Consider the following 19,179-nt stretch of genomic DNA (forward strand, 5'->3'; position numbering starts at 1 on the left):
GGCTAAACCATTCGTTTCAGGGACCTTCACAGGGGGTGATGGAAACATGAGAATATGATAGAATGCCTGAATGCTACTCGGTTCCCATTTTTCTACCTGGTTTCAATGATATATTTTGTTTTTCTTCTTCACAGCTGCCCCTGCGAAAGTACCGTCCGTCTCGCCTGCTCAGTTCGAACGCCTCCCCCATCCCAGGCCCGAAAATGGGCCGGTTTGCTAGGGAGGCTCACGCCCGCGCGGGTTGGCGCAGAGGAGGGGGTGCGCGACCGACGTAGCGCGTGGGGCGGGGCGGCGCGCGGGGGAGGGGAGGCGGGCAAGATGGCGCCCGGCGAGTGATTCACCCTAGATACGTCCAGCCGCCGCTGAGACACCGGGGCGGGGGGTTCTGCCCCCACTGCCACCCTTCCTCCTCTCCCCCGCCCCTGGAGACCCCCTCCTACCTTTCCTCCCTCTACCTCGGGGTGGGGGTGGGGGAGCGGGCCTGGTTCCCGGAACACCATGTCGGACTCTGAGGAGGAGAGCCAGGACCGGCAACTGAAAATCGTCGTGCTGGGGGACGGCACCTCCGGGAAGGTCAGTCCTCCAGCGGGCCCGCCGTCCCAGGCCTGCAGGAACCCCGGCGCGGCCCCGGCAAACCCCAGCCTCCTCCCAGCCGCTCGCGGTCGTCTCGTTACCCCAAGGGCCGGGGCCCACCTGATCGTGGCCTGGGGCCGGACGCAAAGTGGGCGCTGGGTGAAAGCTGACGAGAGCTGTCCAGCTCTCCTTAAATTAAAAAAAAAAAGAAAAAAAAAAGAAAAAAAAGTCACTGCCCAACTCCCTGTCTGGATCGCGAACTCCTACTTCAAGAGTCGAGCCAGCATCGCCCTCCTGGGAAGCTTTCCAGCTTCTCGCCTCTGAGGACTGGCAAAAATCTGCCAAGGCATCTTACGTCTTTTTACTTTAGTCCAGGTCACACTTTGCCTTCCCCCACCCCCCCCAATCCCCGCACCCCCGGCCGCTTTACGGTTTCTCATACCTGCACTGCACTCCCAAGAACTTGGCTCTGGAATCAAATTCCCTGGGTGAGCACTGGGGCTCCATCACTTACTGATCGGGACATTGGAGGGCAAAATTGCTAACCTATTTGTGCTTCATCGGTAAGGTGGGTATTGATAGGGGTGCCCAAAAGGGTGAAATGTGCAAATACACATTAAATGTGAAAATCCACATAAAGCTTTCAGAAAATGGTGTGCACTCAATAAACGCTAGTTGCTGTTTTATAGCATCATACCTGTTCATCACTGCTCCAAGCACAGCACCTGTTAACACAAGCATTCATTGAACAAATATCTTTTGAGCTCCTAATTTGGGCTGATGCTGAGAGTAGAGCTGCTATCGTGACAGAGGCGATCCTTGCCTACAGTCTAGTCTTTGGTGACGGTTGATTGAATAACTGAGACTGCGTGAGAATATCCGACAGCCAGTCTCCTTACCTCTTAGGCTGGGGTTGTTAACTCTGGGTTGTGGAGCTCCTGAAATGGAATAATCATCTCTTGGTGCTTGCTCTTTGGGAGGGTCCATGGGATCTCAAAAGGGTCGGTGACCGTCCCCCAAATAAAGTGAGGAGCCTCTGCCCGGGTGTCTTCACACCTGTCGCTTCTGTCCAAGGCGCCAACACTGTTTCTGGGAATACTGCTAAAGTCTCTCTCCTTTCTTCTTCCCTCCCTTTTCCCAGCCAAAGTCTTCAGAAACGCAGGTTGTTTCTGTTACCAGTTTCTGGCTTCACGATTCCCTTTTACTGGTGTAGCTTGGACCCTGGTTTCTCTGGTGACGTCTGCTCTTTGCATCTTCCCTGGCAGTTGGCCCTGCAGAGCTGCCCCAGTCTTTGGTTGTGGGATTTGAGTTCCTAGGGCACCTGGGATAGGGGTCATTCATATGCAAAATTTGGAGCATTCTGTTAATTTCTTCTTGCCTTCCCGGAAGATCTTTTGTAACTGATTTTTATCCTTGAAGAAAAACAATGCTCTGATTACCTTTAAAAGGTTTTGGGGAAGCAACTTTTTGAATATTTCAATTGTCTTAAATAAGTCAGCATTGTTTCTAACACTCTTATTCAATAAAAATTTTAAGGTTTATTTGTATAGTTTTCTAATTATTCAATTTTGAATACCTTCTAATTTTTCATTTCCTAAATCCTTTTATGGTCAACTCATAACTGAATTCATTTCCTGTTTAAAATTATAATGACAATCTATAGCACTAATACACTTGTTAAAAGAGACAAAAATTGTCTATTACCCTACGTTCTGTCATAATTCTTTAAACTTTTGTTCATTTCTTTTTCTCCCAGTATTTATCAGTTAGTTTCATACATGTGTTAGTTGAAGTTTGTTCATAATTTTATATCTGGGTTTTTTATTTAGCGTGTCATGTGTTTTCTTCTTGTTGCTAATTTAGCGTAAATAATTACAGTTTTTCATCTCTGTCTAAAATTCTGTTTAGTGTAGGACAAGGCATGATTTTTTTTCCCTTCCGTATTGTTGAATTAGGACTGTCATTCTGCTTAAAAGGGTAAGAATGATAACTCTTTATGGTGCTCTGATTTAGTCTTTATCATCTTGACTAATCACTTTAAAAGTAAAGGCATTTTCTGCCAGAGATTTTCAGATACAAACACCAGAAACCTAACCTTTTTTCATTATTTGTGTATCAGGCTTTTTTCTTCTCCGTACCTTGTTCAGCTCTCAAGTTATTGGAAGCTACCAACATTCCCATTCTGTTTCCTTTACTATCCTTTTATGAATTCAGCTTCTCTGTCATTCTTATTTGTATCCTGATTGAACTCCTGGCTGTTTTTTCTAGCATTAGTTTTTCTTGTCAGTTTTAACTCATGGCATTTAAATACACATTGATGGAAGCAATCGAGTACTGAGATAATCACTAATAGTTCCTCCAAGAGAAATTTAGCTCCTCCTCCTGGTAACATGCGTTTCTATTTCTTTCTGTTTTGATTCATACTTTTGATTTTATTACATATATCTTAAGATTTTTTGGGGGCAAAATATTCTTTCTTGGTCTTTTTTTTTTTGATATTCGTAAATGTAGTATGGTAAAAATTGTTAGCAGAAGCTCACCAAACAAAACAATATAAAGAATCAGATAAAGATGTTTCACATATGGTAGATGATTGTTCACTTCATAATTGTTTAAGAAGGATATTTATATAATGACTTGCGAGAAATTATTAAGTGTGAAAAAGGGCAAAAAGTCTAGAGAATTGAAGAGGAAGTGCCTGCCACTGATTCGGTTGATTCTCTGTTTAATTTTTATAGTATGTCCAAAGATGGTATAAGAACACATTTTAATATTCTGTGTTTCCACGGGCCTATACTTTTGACAGATTATACTTTATTCCAATCAAAAATCCTAGCTTTATATTTGCCTCAAAAGTGTGAAGGTAGGGCTTTCAGAATCTCAAAGTCCTGTTTCCGAGAAAAGAACCTTTGAATTTTTAAAAATCTTCATTAATATAAAAATACTGAACTTTGAGAACCTTACATGAAAGTGAAAAATTACCTTAAATGGCACTATGCTAATGTTACATGTGCCTTGAGTTTCTCTTTGTCTTATGAAACTATATCAACCATCTCTATATTAAACATTTTGAAATATCTGTAATGGTTAAATAGTGGCAATTATTTTTCTCTGTAACTCTGAACCTCTTAATAGAAGATTTTGTACTGTAACTTAAACGAGCTCAATGGCGTAAATAAAGCTAAATGAAAAACAAAAAGTTTTAAAAAGGAATGCTTACATTTTTAATCACAGTCTTTCCATTTTTATATTATTGTTATATGCTTCAGGAAGCCAAACAAATTTTCACTTGAGTGTAGTGAGTTTACTTCTCAGTTCTAGCAGAACATCTTTCTTAGGGTGCTCAATAAATATTTGACCCCATATCTTAGAAATTTATTACAAATGCTGAGTATTTAAATAATAAAAGAATTGATGTTAGGGTGTGCAGATTGTCATTTGAGTGAAAAATATGGTTCTTGTGTCAAAAGGAATTTTAGGTCTTTTTGTTTGAAGAAATTGAAATTTGGCCAAGTTTTCTTCTGCATTGCAGCACTTAATGTCATAATTAATTATACTAAGCTATCTTGGAAATTTTATTTTAGTTTTCATTATTTTGGGAGTTGATATCTAATTTTAACTTTTAAAATAAAGAAGGACAATTTTCACTTAACTTTGGTAATCTTTCTTAAAGAGCATAAAGCTTCGTGAAGCTGCCTTTCTTTTTGGTGAAGTTTACAAATAAATAGTGCATTTAAAATATTTAAGAAGATTTTAAGTTATCGAGTCATTTCAGTTGTTTCCAGAATGATTTTTATTCCGCTTTGATAGGAAATGGTATTCCAGAGTTTTGAATACAACTGTGAGTTGTTATTTAAAAAAAATGTAGAAATACATATCTGTTCTGGTTATAATGTTCTTGTGACTTTTAATCTTTATGTTTTTGGATGGAAAATACTTATTTTTGCCCGCTTAATATTAGTCTTAAAAATAATGACTTTTTAATTTTAAAGATAAATATTATCTCAGTCATTCTGTAGGATAATTTTCATTTGACATCTCTAATATAGAGAAAAATTAGACCTTTAAAGATACTTTTTTGTAAGGAAAGAAGAAAAATTATGTGAACAGGCATTCCCCTTTTTAATTAGTACTTCTTATTATTGGCTGGGAGCACAAATATTCAGAGTATTTAACCTCAGAAATGAAATTCGGAATTCTCTGAAATTTGCATTGAACTGGTATATATGGATATATAGGATTCAGATCTTTAGTCATGTTGTTTTAGTTTTCTTGTCAATAAATCTCAAATTCTAATTTCCAGCAAGGAGAAGGACCTTGACTATCAGGGGATTTAAAGAGATCTAACCGATTAGTCTGTTGTCCCCACTGATAGCTGTTGGCAAGTGAAGTTTACCTGGTGGAGTGTTAAGTCCCTCCTCCCTTTGTAACTGATTAGAACTACTTAAAGTTGTTTGTTGGATTAATGGTAGTATAAATACTAAGATTACTTAATAAAGTTTAGTAATGATTTTGTGTTTACATTTCTAAACCAAAGACGTTAATTTTGATATTCTATGCATCAATTTTTTTAGACCTCCTTAGCTACGTGTTTTGCTCAAGAAACTTTTGGGAAACAGTACAAACAAACTATAGGACTGGATTTCTTTTTGAGAAGGATAACATTGCCAGGTAAGAGACTAAAAAATCTTAACATAGAAAGTTGTACGTATCTTACAATAATAGCAGAAATATGTAAAATAAATTTGGGGGCTGTTTCTGCATGAAAATATATATAATTAGCAGATCTATCATAGGGAGATTAACTTTCATCAGGATCTCCCATGAAGACAATATTGTACATGGGTGTGAGAGAAAAGTTTATATATTCCCCCACTCTCCCGCTGTTTTTGACCACTCCACACATTTTTCGAGGATAAACAATAGTTGCTTATAAAATTCTAAAAGTTAAAAAAAAAATCAAATGCTATACAATTATAAACAGATATTGTATAAACTAAATGTGAAAAGACTGGAAAGGATTATTTTTTTAAAATATTATTTTGATTAGCCTCTGCTTCAGTTTTTTGTTTGAGAGAAAGTTGGAACAGAAGTATAATGTAGCTATGGAACTTCTGTGCTCTAATATGTGAATGCTGTTTTATGCAAGGCAGCATGAAATTGCTGGCATTTAATAGACCACTAAAATTTAGGGTCCCTAGGCACTCATAAAAATACAGTTTGAGCATTCAAGATGTTTCAGTTCACCATGCAAAGAAACTATTTAGATGCCAGTTGCAGCACATTTTGTGGGAAATACAGGGAAATAATAACAAAAAGAGAGTGGTTTCTGTTTTAAGTTAGTTTCTGAACAATTGGGGCTTTAAAATGCTCTGTCCATTCATTTGTGATGGTTAAATTATATGTTTAAAGTATTTTATTAAAAGCAGTTTATCTTGATTGACTTTCTAAACCAGTCCATCCTTCTCCTCTCTAAGGAAACACATTTGAATAAAAACGGTTGCAAGTGTAGTGTCAGATTCATATACTGGAGCGTGAGTGATATAGTGGGAAGGGGTTTAATAAATTCCAATATTATTGAAATGTGTTAACCTCTCAAGCACCCCATCTATCAGACAACTCTCCATAAAAGTTTTAGAGCAGCTAAAGAAAACTCATGATAACTGAAGGTATTTTGCATATCTCACTAGTAATATGCTCTATTATATTTTGCGAGTATCTGTCTTCAACTACCAATGAAAACTAAATTGAAAGATATAGTATGAGAAAAGAATTCCACCTTTCTGTTAGTAAGTTATTGTTCAGCAAGAGGCATAATGAGAAACATACACATATTTTGTTTCATTTGTATTTCCTTTTAATGTATTCAAAACTGAAAAATCTCATTTTATTTTTATTCTCATTTGTATGGAGAGGTCAATGCTACATTCAGAGTGTTTATAGCAGTCACTAGAATACATATACAAATCATATAATATACATGCTGAAAGCTTATTTTTTGCAACAGTTTTTTCAGAGATGCCAGTTGTACACAGAGAGAACCTCAATATATGTATTTAGTTATTGACTGTTGTTTTTAATCCTAATTACCAGAGCATTAGCTTTCTGTACCATTAATATTATTTAGTTTTTCTGACTTTTTTTTAGTTCAAAGGCTTAAATATAGCAACAAGCACCACTTAATCATTAAAAATATTTTAAGACTGGTTTTGGACGTTTTATATAGGTGATATATACATATGATGATTTCTCATCTGTTGCAGAATACTACTCATTTTAAAGTTTTGATTACTTTGTAAAAAATATTTGGTATTTTTGAAATCAAAATTTATAGTATAATATTTTAGAGTTAGAAAGTTCTTATATTAAAAATGACGTTAGGAAATTTATACTCTTAGTGAATATATATTTTAATGAATTCCTGAATAAGTTTTTATTTTGATGGGTAGAATTCCAGAAAAAAAAATTCTTTTTTCTTTTTTTTTTTTAAAGGCAATTGGTTTTATGTTTCTTAATGGACTCAAAATTGTGTTAGAAGTTTCAGTAGGAAAAAATTGTTTTAATGTAACTTGATTTTATGTAATTAATAAGTACATTAAGAAATGAGGTAAATAAATTACAAGGTTTACAGTATATCCTTTATATATTTTAACCTTAATTTTAATTCATTGTTAAGTGTCAAATGTAGGATGATTAATATTTGTATCATTTGCTAAAACATTACAGGCAGCATTATTGAGTTTATAGTAAAGAGCATACTAGGCGAATCTGTTAAGTATTCTAGTAAGTCTTCTGTCCGTTCAGATTGTTAGAGGTGAATACCTCCTATCCATCTATTGACATTCTCTTCATGCAAGTTTTCAAGGTCATTACTTTGTAAATATTCATCCATTTTAGTATATTTCATGTTCCGGTATGCTGTATAGTCTGGATGCAACCACTGTGCAGAGTTTACTGCTTAAAATAGTGTATCTGTTAGTCAGAGATTCTGCTGATAGAGCTTCTTAAGAGCCTTAGTCAAAATACTTTCAGGAAGCTTGTGGGTACAGTCCAGTAAACAGCGTTCTACTGTGAAAAGGATTTCTAAGTCTTTAGTACAAGAAGTGGGCAGACTTGTGTTTTTAGTTCCATCTTGACTATGCAGCACTTTAAGTAAGGTTAACCAAGGCACCAAGTGTACTTTTACAAGGTCACTGTTGAATCCTCTTGGTGGCTTTGATTCATACCAAAAGCAACTTACCTGTATTTTGTCACCTCATTTATTTTATTTTTTTCCCCTGGTTACATGTCATTTCTTACTGGGGAGCAGGAATTTTGTAGCATTTTGCATTTGAGATTGGATTGCTGACAATTTCTTTAATGTTCTTTATTAGTGGGAAATTTATATTAGATGGATTCTTGATTTTTAAAAAAAATTTACAGTATTAATAATTTGAATACTACTTTTATAGGTTATTAGATATGTCATTTTGAAAATATACATGCAGGCTTTATGTATTTATATTTAGGGAAACAAAAATGAATATTGATTGGAAATCACATAAGATTTTGTTTCCCAAATAGAGAACCCCTGTTAATTTTTATTTTTATGTGTTAATAAGCCTAAAATTCAAATGTGGAAGTTAAATATATGTTTCTAGATATATGAAATAACTATGAAGCTAGTTTCATTTGTGGAAGCTATAATGATAGCAAAAGTGGGTTTTTTTTGGCTAGCATTGTTGGTTAATGCATAACTATTTTGATTTCTGAGGCACTAGAACATGTATATTGAAAAAACAAGCCAACAACAACAAACGGTGTTTATTTAGAAAGGTATGAATTTAAAAAGTACCTGCAACACATGAATATAAATATAAACTTCTCAGATGGGAGGCAACTGAATAAATGATTTAGTCTTGAATTGAGGTAGTGAGGATGTGGAAACATGAATATCATGTTCGTAAAGTTGTAGTTAAGATGTTCACAATAACTAATTCAGATTGGATCTGACTATCAGAATTTAAAGGGAGAAAAACTTTGTATTTCTTGATGTAAAACTAAGTGAGAGGATTTATACTGGCCTTGAAGAAAATGGGATTAAATGCCTTTTATGAAGTATTGCCTACAATCTTACTGTAAGAAAGTTAATATTGTTAAGCACTGGTTTTTTTGAAGTAAACAAATGACTGTAAAGAGTGTGCAAGTAAAATGAATAGAATACTGCCTGTTTAGGGGCTTCTGAAGCGATTTAACACACTGCTCGTGACTGCTTTCTCACCTGCTTCGTTTGAGACAGCATCATAGGAGAATGAGTTCAGCTTCGAAGCTTGAAAAATTTAGATTTTTAAGTAAGTGGGTTTATCCCAGTTGTTGGATAAGTCTTACTTTTAGTTTGTGACGTTTTGGTTTTCGTCTTCACAGAGCTTTAAGACCATTTTCGTCATTACTCTGCGAACATTGAAAGTGTGTGTATGTGGGAATGATGACGGGTGATAAACTTCAGGAGCTCTCATTAATGCTAATGGAAGTTCCTCATGTAAATCCTTTGCACGTTGGCAGATGCAACAGACCTACCTCAAAATAATGGAAAGATTGTAATACAAACCCAACAAAACTTAGAGTTAAGGATAAAACTTGGCTGGTTAATTCAGTGTTATACTTGCTTTTCAGTTGAATGGTGTGACTAACATTCTCCGATTTTAGTGTTTGGCATTGACATAAAATTCATGTCTTTATAATCTTTTTATTGTTATTTTTGAAGCGAGAACATTTTTTTAGTGTCTTAAGTTTTTATTTCGAGTTTTTCTGATTTGCAAATCATTCAGAAAGGTACATTTTTTAGTGTGGGAGCTCATTTTGAAGATACTAATTGAGACTTTGTCTACTTTTGGAGACAACTGCATTATTAGAAGAAATACTTTGAAATAAACTAAAAAGTATGTTGGACATGGTCTTTAACTTCTGGGGTTATGCATTCATAAGAGAGAATAGCTTATCTCATAAATTTTTGTATCAGCCAAATATTTTACAAAATAGACAAAAGAATTTTAAAGATTGCTTTTTAGTATTTTTAAATGTTTTTATAATGCTTGTATGGGGAAAATTTGTTCCACCATTTTATGAAGGCTTTGAAGCACATGTTATGATTTGTTTCAGTGGAAATGCTTTGAACAGTAAATGCATGTAATATTTAGTGATATACTGGGTATGTATCCTACATCTGTTCTGAAGAGGGCTGTCATATGTGTTTATGTTTTATAGGTTAAATTAGAAAACCTGTAGATTACATATAATAGATGACATTTAAATTTTAAAAGTCCATTAATTTGAGTTGAAACTCTGGGTCCATTTTTTTAGTCTATTATTAATTTGTGAGTATTAGAACCTATAGAGTTTAGAGTTTACAGTAAAATTCATTATGTCCTATAGGGTAGTTAGTGTATAAAGTTCTATTTTTTTAAAGTATATATATATATATTTTTACCCTCTATACAAGTATTCTATCGTCCTATTCTCTGTTTAAAAAAATGTGTTTTTTTTAAAGTTTTGAGCAGTTTATGAATGAAAGCTTTTTTTTTGTTTTGTTTTGAAGATGATTATAAATATGGTTCTATAGAAAGGGTAAAAGTATAAACCTAAATTCCCCATTATGATTTCTTTTGACAACATTATTTCCCAGTTCCAAATATCTGACCGTATGAGCGTGCAGAATAAAAGGCAGATTAGGCTCACAGTTTATCATTGTGACTTCCTGTTCTCTGAAACTGTATTCAGTTGTTATTTTGTTACTTACCTTTTCTGCATTCTTGTTTTTATATTCAAGGGAACTTGAATGTTACTCTTCAAGTTTGGGATATAGGAGGACAGACAATAGGAGGCAAGATGTTGGATAAATATATCTATGGAGCACAGGTATGACATAAATTCTGTGATTATTCCAGTACTGAAAATACTCCTCTTACAAGCATATACAACTGGGTACACACACACACACACACACACACACACACACACTCTTTCTCTCTCTTTTTCTCTCTCTTTCTCCCTTCCTCCCTCCCTTTATAACTTGATTTTTATCTGATACATAGAGAGACTGATTTTATCTTTGTGCTAATAAGCCTTTGGTTTCATCCTCCGCAAATTATGTTTGGAATGATTTGGGTCAGGGAGCTGGTGTGACTCGAATAGCTTTCCTATGCTTCCTTATATTGCTAGGTATTATTGTCAGCAGTTGAATAAATGCAGTGATAGGTGATATTTTATATTTATTAGCTGATTTGGTTATAGTGACTGCTTTCAGAATATGTAAACTGAATGAAAATATAGAAGGGGAAAATTTAATTTCATTTTAAGTTGTAAGGACAAAAAGCATATTTATGTATTTTTGTGCTATGAATTAGTTTATTAAATATTTATAATTCTTCAGATTTAATACATATCGATATAGTGTATCAGTAAACTAAGTGAATAATTCTATGTATAAAGCTCATATTATTTAATATAATGATGTCTTTTCAGAAGAAAATCTATGTAGACAGAAAAACTGCTTGAATAATAATATGACAAAATTCTTTGGCCACATGAGCTTATAGAGACATAATTTATAAGCTGTTAAATTATTGTACAAATAGAAAATATGCATGATGGTGATATACTTCAAAAAGTTAATTATGGACATGCTATTTATTTTTGCTTTTTCTTTCCCCCTAGTGTGTGTCTTTCACACCATCATGAAGCATAAGAGGGGATAATAGTCATAATACTTCTTTAGGTCTTTATTGGAATTTAATGTTTTAAGTGGAAGAGTCTTACCTTGGTTCTGTGGAACTGTGTTGCTTTTAAGAAGTTAGTCTAGGAGACAAAGAATGTTAAGCATTGTTCTGTATGAAGTTCGGTGCTTGACGTAAACCATTGCTTTAATTTTGGATGGAAAATAGATTCTGAATTATTTTCTAAAACATTCAGAGAAGGATAAATGAGGCTCGTATGGTTCTGAGTCGCATGTGAAGGCCCTAGGGTTTCGTTTTTTTTGATTATTGATATATAGATCTGGCTCTTAAAGCTATTTCTATTTTTCTACATTGTTCTTTGTCTCCTGGAAAATCTTTCTGCTCATTTAGCATTTTCACTTGTGATCATATGATTTTATATTTTATGCATGTTCATTTTTCTTTTAAAAGACACATCTCAGATTTTTGTGTCTGGCTTTTTTGTTATTTATTTTTTTCTGTTTTAAACTGATTATGTTCAAAGTAGATATTAAGATAAAAATTGCTGGACAGAGATTTGTCTGAAGCCGCAGTTCTTTGTTTTGCTCACCTATTTGGTAAAATGGATTTTGAAAATAATAATCTTTTTCGTCTTTGTCCATTAAAGTCTGCCTTCAAGGGTACATATTGGATTTTTAAAAAAATGAACATTATATTAGTCAAGGTTCTCATAATATTTGACTCTGAGTGTCAAATAAAGTAACTTTTTATTGTTTATAGATTTATCTAGAATTAGTGGAGTACAGGAAGATTTTATGAATCTCAGGGCAAATAATAATATAAAATTCAATTAACAAATTTTTCTTCACTAAAAATTGGGGGTATATAATGCTCATGATTTGGATTCTTTTAATTTTGCCTTTATATCATTTAAAAATTTATTATTTGATTTATATAAATTTATTTATTACTACAAAATTATATATAAAATTAATGTTGATGTGAAATTGACATGATATAAAATTAACCATTGTAAAAGTATATAATCAGTGGCATTTGTGCATTCACAATGTTATGTGGCTGTTCTTTTGAATAATTTTTTTGCAGTGTGTTATGCTATTATGTAACTGCTTAAGACCAGCAGACATTATTGGTCAAATTTGTAGAAATTAAAAAAATTTTCATCTTTTTTGAGAGGACCTGGGTTTAGTAAAATGTCTGTTCTCTTCTAATGTCCCTCATATCTTATGAGAAGAGCATGTTATATTCCTCCTTATAACTTGTCAAATAAGATTTCTGTTCTGAAGGTATGTATGACATTTTTTTCTTTTGATGTGCCTTATATTGCTTATACTGTACAATTTCTGTGAATGTTATAAGATTATACCTTGTTTTATTGAACAATGATATTAAGTACAATATTTCTGTGAAGCTCCTGAACATCTTCATGAATTGTGCCAGGAAACTACAAATTCTGAGATGACAAAAATGAATTATCATAAATTAATGAAAATATAATACATTTTCTCTGCTTTCCAGAGATTCTAAATTAGCTTATGCAAAATACATAAAGTATATTTACCAATAGTTTCTTTTGTAAAATATATGTAAGTTTTTTTTCAAGGCCAGAGAAGCTCTGACTATATAGTTCACTATCATAAACTGGGGGAATGTTATTTTTCAAAAACATTGCTTTCAAAAACATTCCAATAGCATTTTAACATACTTGATAACTTTATATTATATAGGCATATAGTTTTTCTTCAAAGTGGATCTATACTGTTTCTAGAGTTCTTTTTTTTTTTTTTAAAGATTTTATTTATTTATTCGACAGGATAGAGACAGCCAGCGAGAGAGGGAACACAAGCAGGGGGAGTGGGAGAGGAAGAAGCAGGCTCCTAGCGGAGGAGCCTGATGTGGGGCTCGAACCCATAACGCCGGGATCACGCCCTGAGCCGAAGGCAGACGCTTAACCGCTGTGCCACCCAGGCGCCCCTGTTTCTAGAGTTCTTATAGATGTTATATTGCTCGTCTTATGAATACTTTGCATTTTGTTATACATGTTACAGGATAGAAATTGTTCAGAAATGATGTTTCAACAGGCTGTTTTGAGGACATCAGTTTAATGTATTATTTAGGATTTTGGTTTAGGTTCTCTAACTTATGTATTATGTATAGAAAGAATTATCTTATACATATCTGGGCTATTAAGCTAGTGAATCTGTTTTTCTTAAAGCTTTTCTTAACGTTAAGAAGCTTATTGGTAGGCTGGGAATGAACTTAGATTAAAATAGAAATGATTGTTTTACCCTGTTCACATTTTCTCCCCGGTAGCATTAAACTTTAGCAATCATCTATTGAATAGCGTTGCTTGAAACAAAATTGGATTGACACCCAAGAAAGAATTAGTGAGGTATTTTGACAAGAACTAGTTCTAAGAATTGAAGTTTTTCCCAGTTAAATTCCCAGATTTTAAATTAACTTAAAATTTTCTAGGAGTCTTCAGAAAGATGTTATAGGCTATTTTTCATAGTGGTTACGAGCAAATACACAGTACATAGTGTTTAGTGCCCTGTAACCTGTGGCTAACAGAGGCTAATAACAAACCTCAGAGAAGGACTGGGTGTTTCATTTTTGTAGCTCTTTCCGTCCTGGAATCTAAGTGGTTTGCAAACACTGCCCTACTGAGCATAAACTCAATGAAGTGTAGTCATTTGTGAGGCAGAACATAACTACTATTGTGTGCCAGTGCCCCACACAGATGAGCCAGCCTGTTAACCACCAACAAAAGGATTTGGTTGCCTGTATGGCGGCTGGCGAGAGAGCGCATCGCAAAGCTGGGCTCTCTGAGACCCTCTGTTGTCTTTTACTGTACATTTTTTCCTTGGATATTTGCCAACTTATAACTGATTATACAGACCTCTCTTGCGTTAGTGTTTCTTCTTACAGGTTGTACTTATTCAGCAAAGTATATATTGTAAGGACTATGGTACAATCTATATGATTTAGCCCATTTCCACATATAATTAAAAGCTAAAGTAGATTATTTATTTACAAATCAGGGAGAAAAAAAAATACCTGCATTACGGGAACTGGGAACCTTTCATTTTGCAGAAGGTTAAATTGTGTGTGTACTGTGCCTGTTAAATTTCAGAACTAAATCTGTTTAATAACTTACACTACTTGGGTATTGTCCTTTGAGACTTCGGTATTCCTTTGAAAATGCTATCTATCTATCTGGTTAATGGTTCATCATGTTCATTAGGTATGGTGATAAATGAAATAGATAAAAACAAAATACTGTATGAAGAAACTTTATGCAATATTTACTAAAAGTGTTGAGGTTTATGAAGAGAAGGGGTGATAGTGTCTTCTGGGAATTGCAGGGGGAAAAAGTGAAGTTAAGGCATAGAAAATATAGGGAATTTTGGTTGAAGAATTTGAAGATACAGAAGGATGTATTAAACTTGAAATCTGATTTCCAAAAGTCATAGCAAAAAGGTGTGGGATGAAGAGGAGTAGTTGGAGGGTAAATCGGGAAGAACAAGCACAGAGCAGTGTGGGGAAGAGACATAGGAGAAAGATGAATGGCAGGTAGGTAGGTGATAAAAGTGGATCAGGGACATGAGACATGGAGATGGGTTTCCATGGCCACAGGGTTGCCAAGAAAATTACTTCCAGCAGTTCCTGGTAGATTGCTTCAGTTGTTGCCAAGATGTGTTGCATTTCTGAGGAGTTATACTTTCTTGTGGCTGAGAAGATTCTGATAGTTTTCTGGAAGCAGTCAGAAGAGGTCCGGATTGATGGATGTGGTGAGAGATTCAGGGCTTTGAGGGTGCTTGTGTTATAGGCTCCTAAAGAGGTGAGTACTTCGAACTCTGACTTTGGTGTGCTGAAGCTGGTGGGTAGAGGCCTTGGTGGGGGTCAGTGGCTGCCTGTTCGAGCTTTGGTCATTTTTGTCTTTCAGAGAAGTGGTCCCTTTCATCTCTGTGATTAACTTTTTGGCCATAGAGTTGTTTATATCACTCCCTTATTATTCTTACAATATCTGTGGGATTAATAGTGATGGCCCCTCATTAATTTGAGTTTTCTCTTCCCTTCTCTCTCTTTTTTTGGTTAACCTGGCTAGAGATTTACCAGCTTTTAGTTTTGTTGATTTTCTCTGTTATTTTCTTCTTGTAAATTTTGTTGATCTCTGTTTTAGTTTTTATGATTTTTTTTTTGTTCTGCTTTCATTAAGCTTAAATTGCTCTTCCTCAGTTTCTTCAAGTAGGAGCTTAGATCATTGGTGTTTCTTCTTTTCTAATATATGATTCAATGCTATACATTTTACTCTAAGCACTGTTTTTGCTAAATCCCACAAGTTTTGACAGGTTGTGTTTTTATTAACTTAAGATATTTTAAAACTTCTCTTGAGACTTCTTTTTTGACCCATGTGTTGTTTAAAAGCATGTTGTTTAATCACCAAAATATTCTGAGTTTTTCCAGCTATCTTTCTATTATTGATGTCTAGTTTAATTCCTTTGTAGTCTAAGAACATGCTTGGTATGATTTCTGTTCTTACAAATTTGTTAAAGTATGTTTTGTGGCCCAGAATGTAGGCTGTTTTGGTGAATGTTTCATGTGAATCTGATTGTCTGCTTGCTTAATGTGTCAGTCAGTGAAAAAGGGGTGCTCAAATCTCCAACAATACTAGTGGATCTGTGGATTTACAGTTCTGTCAGTTTTTCATTACGTATTTTGATACTTTGGTGTTAGGTGTGTATACATAAAGGATTGTTATGCCTTCGTGGAGAATTGACCCCTTTATCATTATGCCAGGTTTTATATCTAATACCTTTCCTTATTCTGAAGTCTGCTTTGTCTGAAATGAATATGAATACTCCAGTTTTGTTTTCACTAGTGTTAGCATGGTACTTCTCTATCCCTTTACTTTTAACTTGTGTCTTTATATTTAAAGTGAATTTCCTGTAGGCAATGTATAGTTGAATCTTGGTTTTTCATCCCCTCTGACAGTTTGTTCTTTAATTGGTATATATAGACCATTCACATATAAGGTGATTATTATACAGTTTGGTTAATTTCTTTTGTATTTTTTTTCTATTTCTTGTGCTAGTCTTTTGTTTTCTTTAAACCTTTCTCGCTTTTATTGTTTTATTTGAGGATTTTAACTCTTCTCTTAGCCTATCAGTTACGCATAAACACTTTTTTTTTTTTTTTAGCAATTGCCCTGGAGTTTCCAATATATATTTTTAACTAGTTTAAGTCCACCTTCACATGGCACTGTATTGCTTTGCATGTATAGTTCAGATACTTCATATCTGAACATATCAAAAGCATATCCTTAATCCATCCCCCCATCCTTTATGATGTGGTTGTCATTCATTTCACTTACCCATATGCTATAATCACTCAATACATTGTTATTATTATTACTTTAAACAGTTGTATTTTAGATCAGCTAAGAATAAAAAAAATAAATGCTTTTATTTTACCTTTACTTACTCCTTTTCTGATACCCTTCCTTCCTTCCTTTCTTTCTATTTTTTAAAATTTTACTTATTCATTTGAGAAAGGGAGAGAGAGACTGAGCGAGAGAGAGAGCACGAGCAGGGCAGAGAGAGAGGGACAAGCAGACTCCTGGCTGATGTGGGACTCAATCCCAGGACTCTGGGATCATGATTTGAGCTGAAGACAGACGCCCAACCAACTGAGCCACCCAGGTGCCCCATCTTCCTTTCTTTACGTAGAAATACATTTGTCATCCATATCATTTCTTTATCACCGAAGAGCCTCTTTTAACATTTGTTCCAGGGCAGGTCTGCTAGCTATGAATTCTCTCAGGTTTTGTTTATCTGAGAAAGTCTATTTCTCTCTCACTTATGGAGAATAATTTTACATACAGAATTCTAGATTGGTCCTTTGCTTTCTTTCAGTATTTTACGTAATTCACTCCTTTCTTTTCTTACATGGTTTCTGATAAGAAATTCTCTGTAATTCTTATCCTTGTTCTTCAATGGATAATGTATTCCTTCTCACCAACTCCTCCCTCATCCCAGACTTCTTTTAAGATTTTCTCTTAGTTTTTTTTTTTTTTTTTTTTGCTTTTAAGAGAGAGAGAGAGCAAGCATGTGTGAGGGGCGGGAGGTGGCAGGCAGAGGGAGAGGGAGAGAGAATCTTAAGCAGGCTCCATGCAGATCTCACAATCCTGAGATCACGACCTGAACTGAAATTAAGAGTTGGATGCTTAACCGACTGGATCACCTAGGTGAAAAAGGGGTGCTCAAATCTCCAGAGTACCCCTCTTAGTGTTTTGTTTTATGCAGTTTGAATATATGATGTGCTTACATGTAGATTTTTTTTGGTATTTATCCTATTTGTCATCTTCTGAGATTTCTAGATCTGTGGTTTGGTGTTTTTAATTGATTTTGGCAATTTCTTGGCCATTGTTACTTCAAATATTTCTTAAGTTACATAATCTTTTCTCCTGGTAGTCCAGTTACATGATGTACCAGTCAGAATTGTCACATAGTTTTTTGATGTTCTGTTTTATTCATTCTTTTTTCTCTTTGCATTTCACTTTTGGAAATTTCTATTACCTTATCTTCAGGCTTACAGATTTTTTCCTAGGCTGTGTCTAGTGTACTGATGAGCCCATCAATGGCATTCTTCATTTCTTTTATAGTGGTTTTGATATCTAGCATTTCCTTTTCATTATTCTTTAGTGTTTCCATCTGTTTGGGTACATTATCCACCAGTTCTTGTATGTTGTCTGCCTCTTCCATTGGAACCTTTTAAAAAATACTTATCATAGTTTGTTTTAAAGTCCTGATCTGATCATTCCAAAATCTGTATCATATTTGAGTCTGATTCTAAGGCTTACTTTTCCTTCAAACTGCCTTTTAGTGTGCCTTCTAATTTTTTTTTTTTTTGAAAGCGAGATGTGATGTATAGAGTAATAAGAACTCAGGTAAATAGGCCTTTAGTGTGAGGTTTTGTTAGTTGGCCAGGAATCGGTCTGTGTTTAATGTTTGCTGAGGCTCTAGGTACCAGAGACATCCAATTCCTCTAGTGTCTTTGTTTGTTTCTCCCTTGTTTTTTGGCCATCTCAAAAAACTCTTCCTCAGTTGAAGTTTGTGTTTTGAAGCTCTTTCAAATATAATATACTACTATTATGCTGGAGCCCAGTTGGTGTTGTGGTAAAGTATGGAGGCAGGGAAGCATTCTGTCCTCTTATGATTAAGTCACAGCCTTACAGTGGGCCTTTGTCCCTGGGTTGTGACCTTTACAGGTGTTTATTAGCTCTTCCCACTTAGGTGAGACAGGATGGATAGAAGGGCCTGGAGATGGAAACTGTCTTTCCCCCTTGTGATATAAGACACTGATTAAGCTTTTTTCCTGGACAGTACGCCTTTTTTTTTTTTAAATGGGTAATACTCTGGGCATATTTTACTATGGTTATTTTCTCCCTCACCATGTCAGAACCATGTGGGGGATCTTTTCTGATGCTTTACCAAAAGGATCTGATAGGGTTTCTGGTGGTAAAATCCATGAGTGTGTGAGAGTACTCCCATACTGTGTCACCTGAGAGTTTTTTACTGTAAGTGGGTCACACACAGCCTCCAGCAGTTTATCAAAATTATCATTTAAGTGTTCCCACCCCTTATTGGCTGTAGTAGCTTCTGATCCAGGTAAGCACGTTTTGGCTGACTCTTTGGATTCACCTGTTTCCAAGATTTCAGCGTGGCGACTTACCCTGAAAACTCAGCTGTCTGTTTTGTCCAAGAAAAGTCATTGATTTTCAGTTTGTTTAGATTTTTTCTTACTGCTAGGATAGACATGATGACTTCCAGGCTTTCTACAGGTTAGGGTTGAAACTGAAAATTCTAGAACACTTTTGTGTTTAAATGTCTTT

General features: G+C 34.8%; 1 protein-coding gene across 2 annotated transcripts in view; it reads left to right on the forward strand.

Moving 5' to 3' along the window:
- The first annotated feature begins 274 nt into the window (after positions 1-274).
- The window catches only part of RAB28 (RAB28, member RAS oncogene family), a 93,608-nt gene continuing 74,703 nt past the window's right edge, over positions 275-19,179 (forward strand). Inside the window, exons 1-3 of one of the 2 annotated variants that reach the window (XM_045771320.2) lie at positions 275-573; positions 5,148-5,244; positions 10,379-10,467. In XM_045771320.2, the coding sequence (XP_045627276.1) occupies positions 499-573; positions 5,148-5,244; positions 10,379-10,467 (261 nt within the window). In that variant the 5' untranslated portion in view covers positions 275-498. The remainder of the gene's footprint in view (positions 574-5,147; positions 5,245-10,378; positions 10,468-19,179) is intronic. The other variant, XM_045771319.2, reaches the window with a different exon arrangement.

Source organism: Ursus americanus, chromosome 8, assembly GCF_024610735.1.
Source record: "Ursus americanus isolate L20-20 chromosome 8, mUrsAme1.1.p, whole genome shotgun sequence".
Classification (NCBI taxonomy): Eukaryota; Metazoa; Chordata; class Mammalia; order Carnivora; family Ursidae; genus Ursus; species Ursus americanus.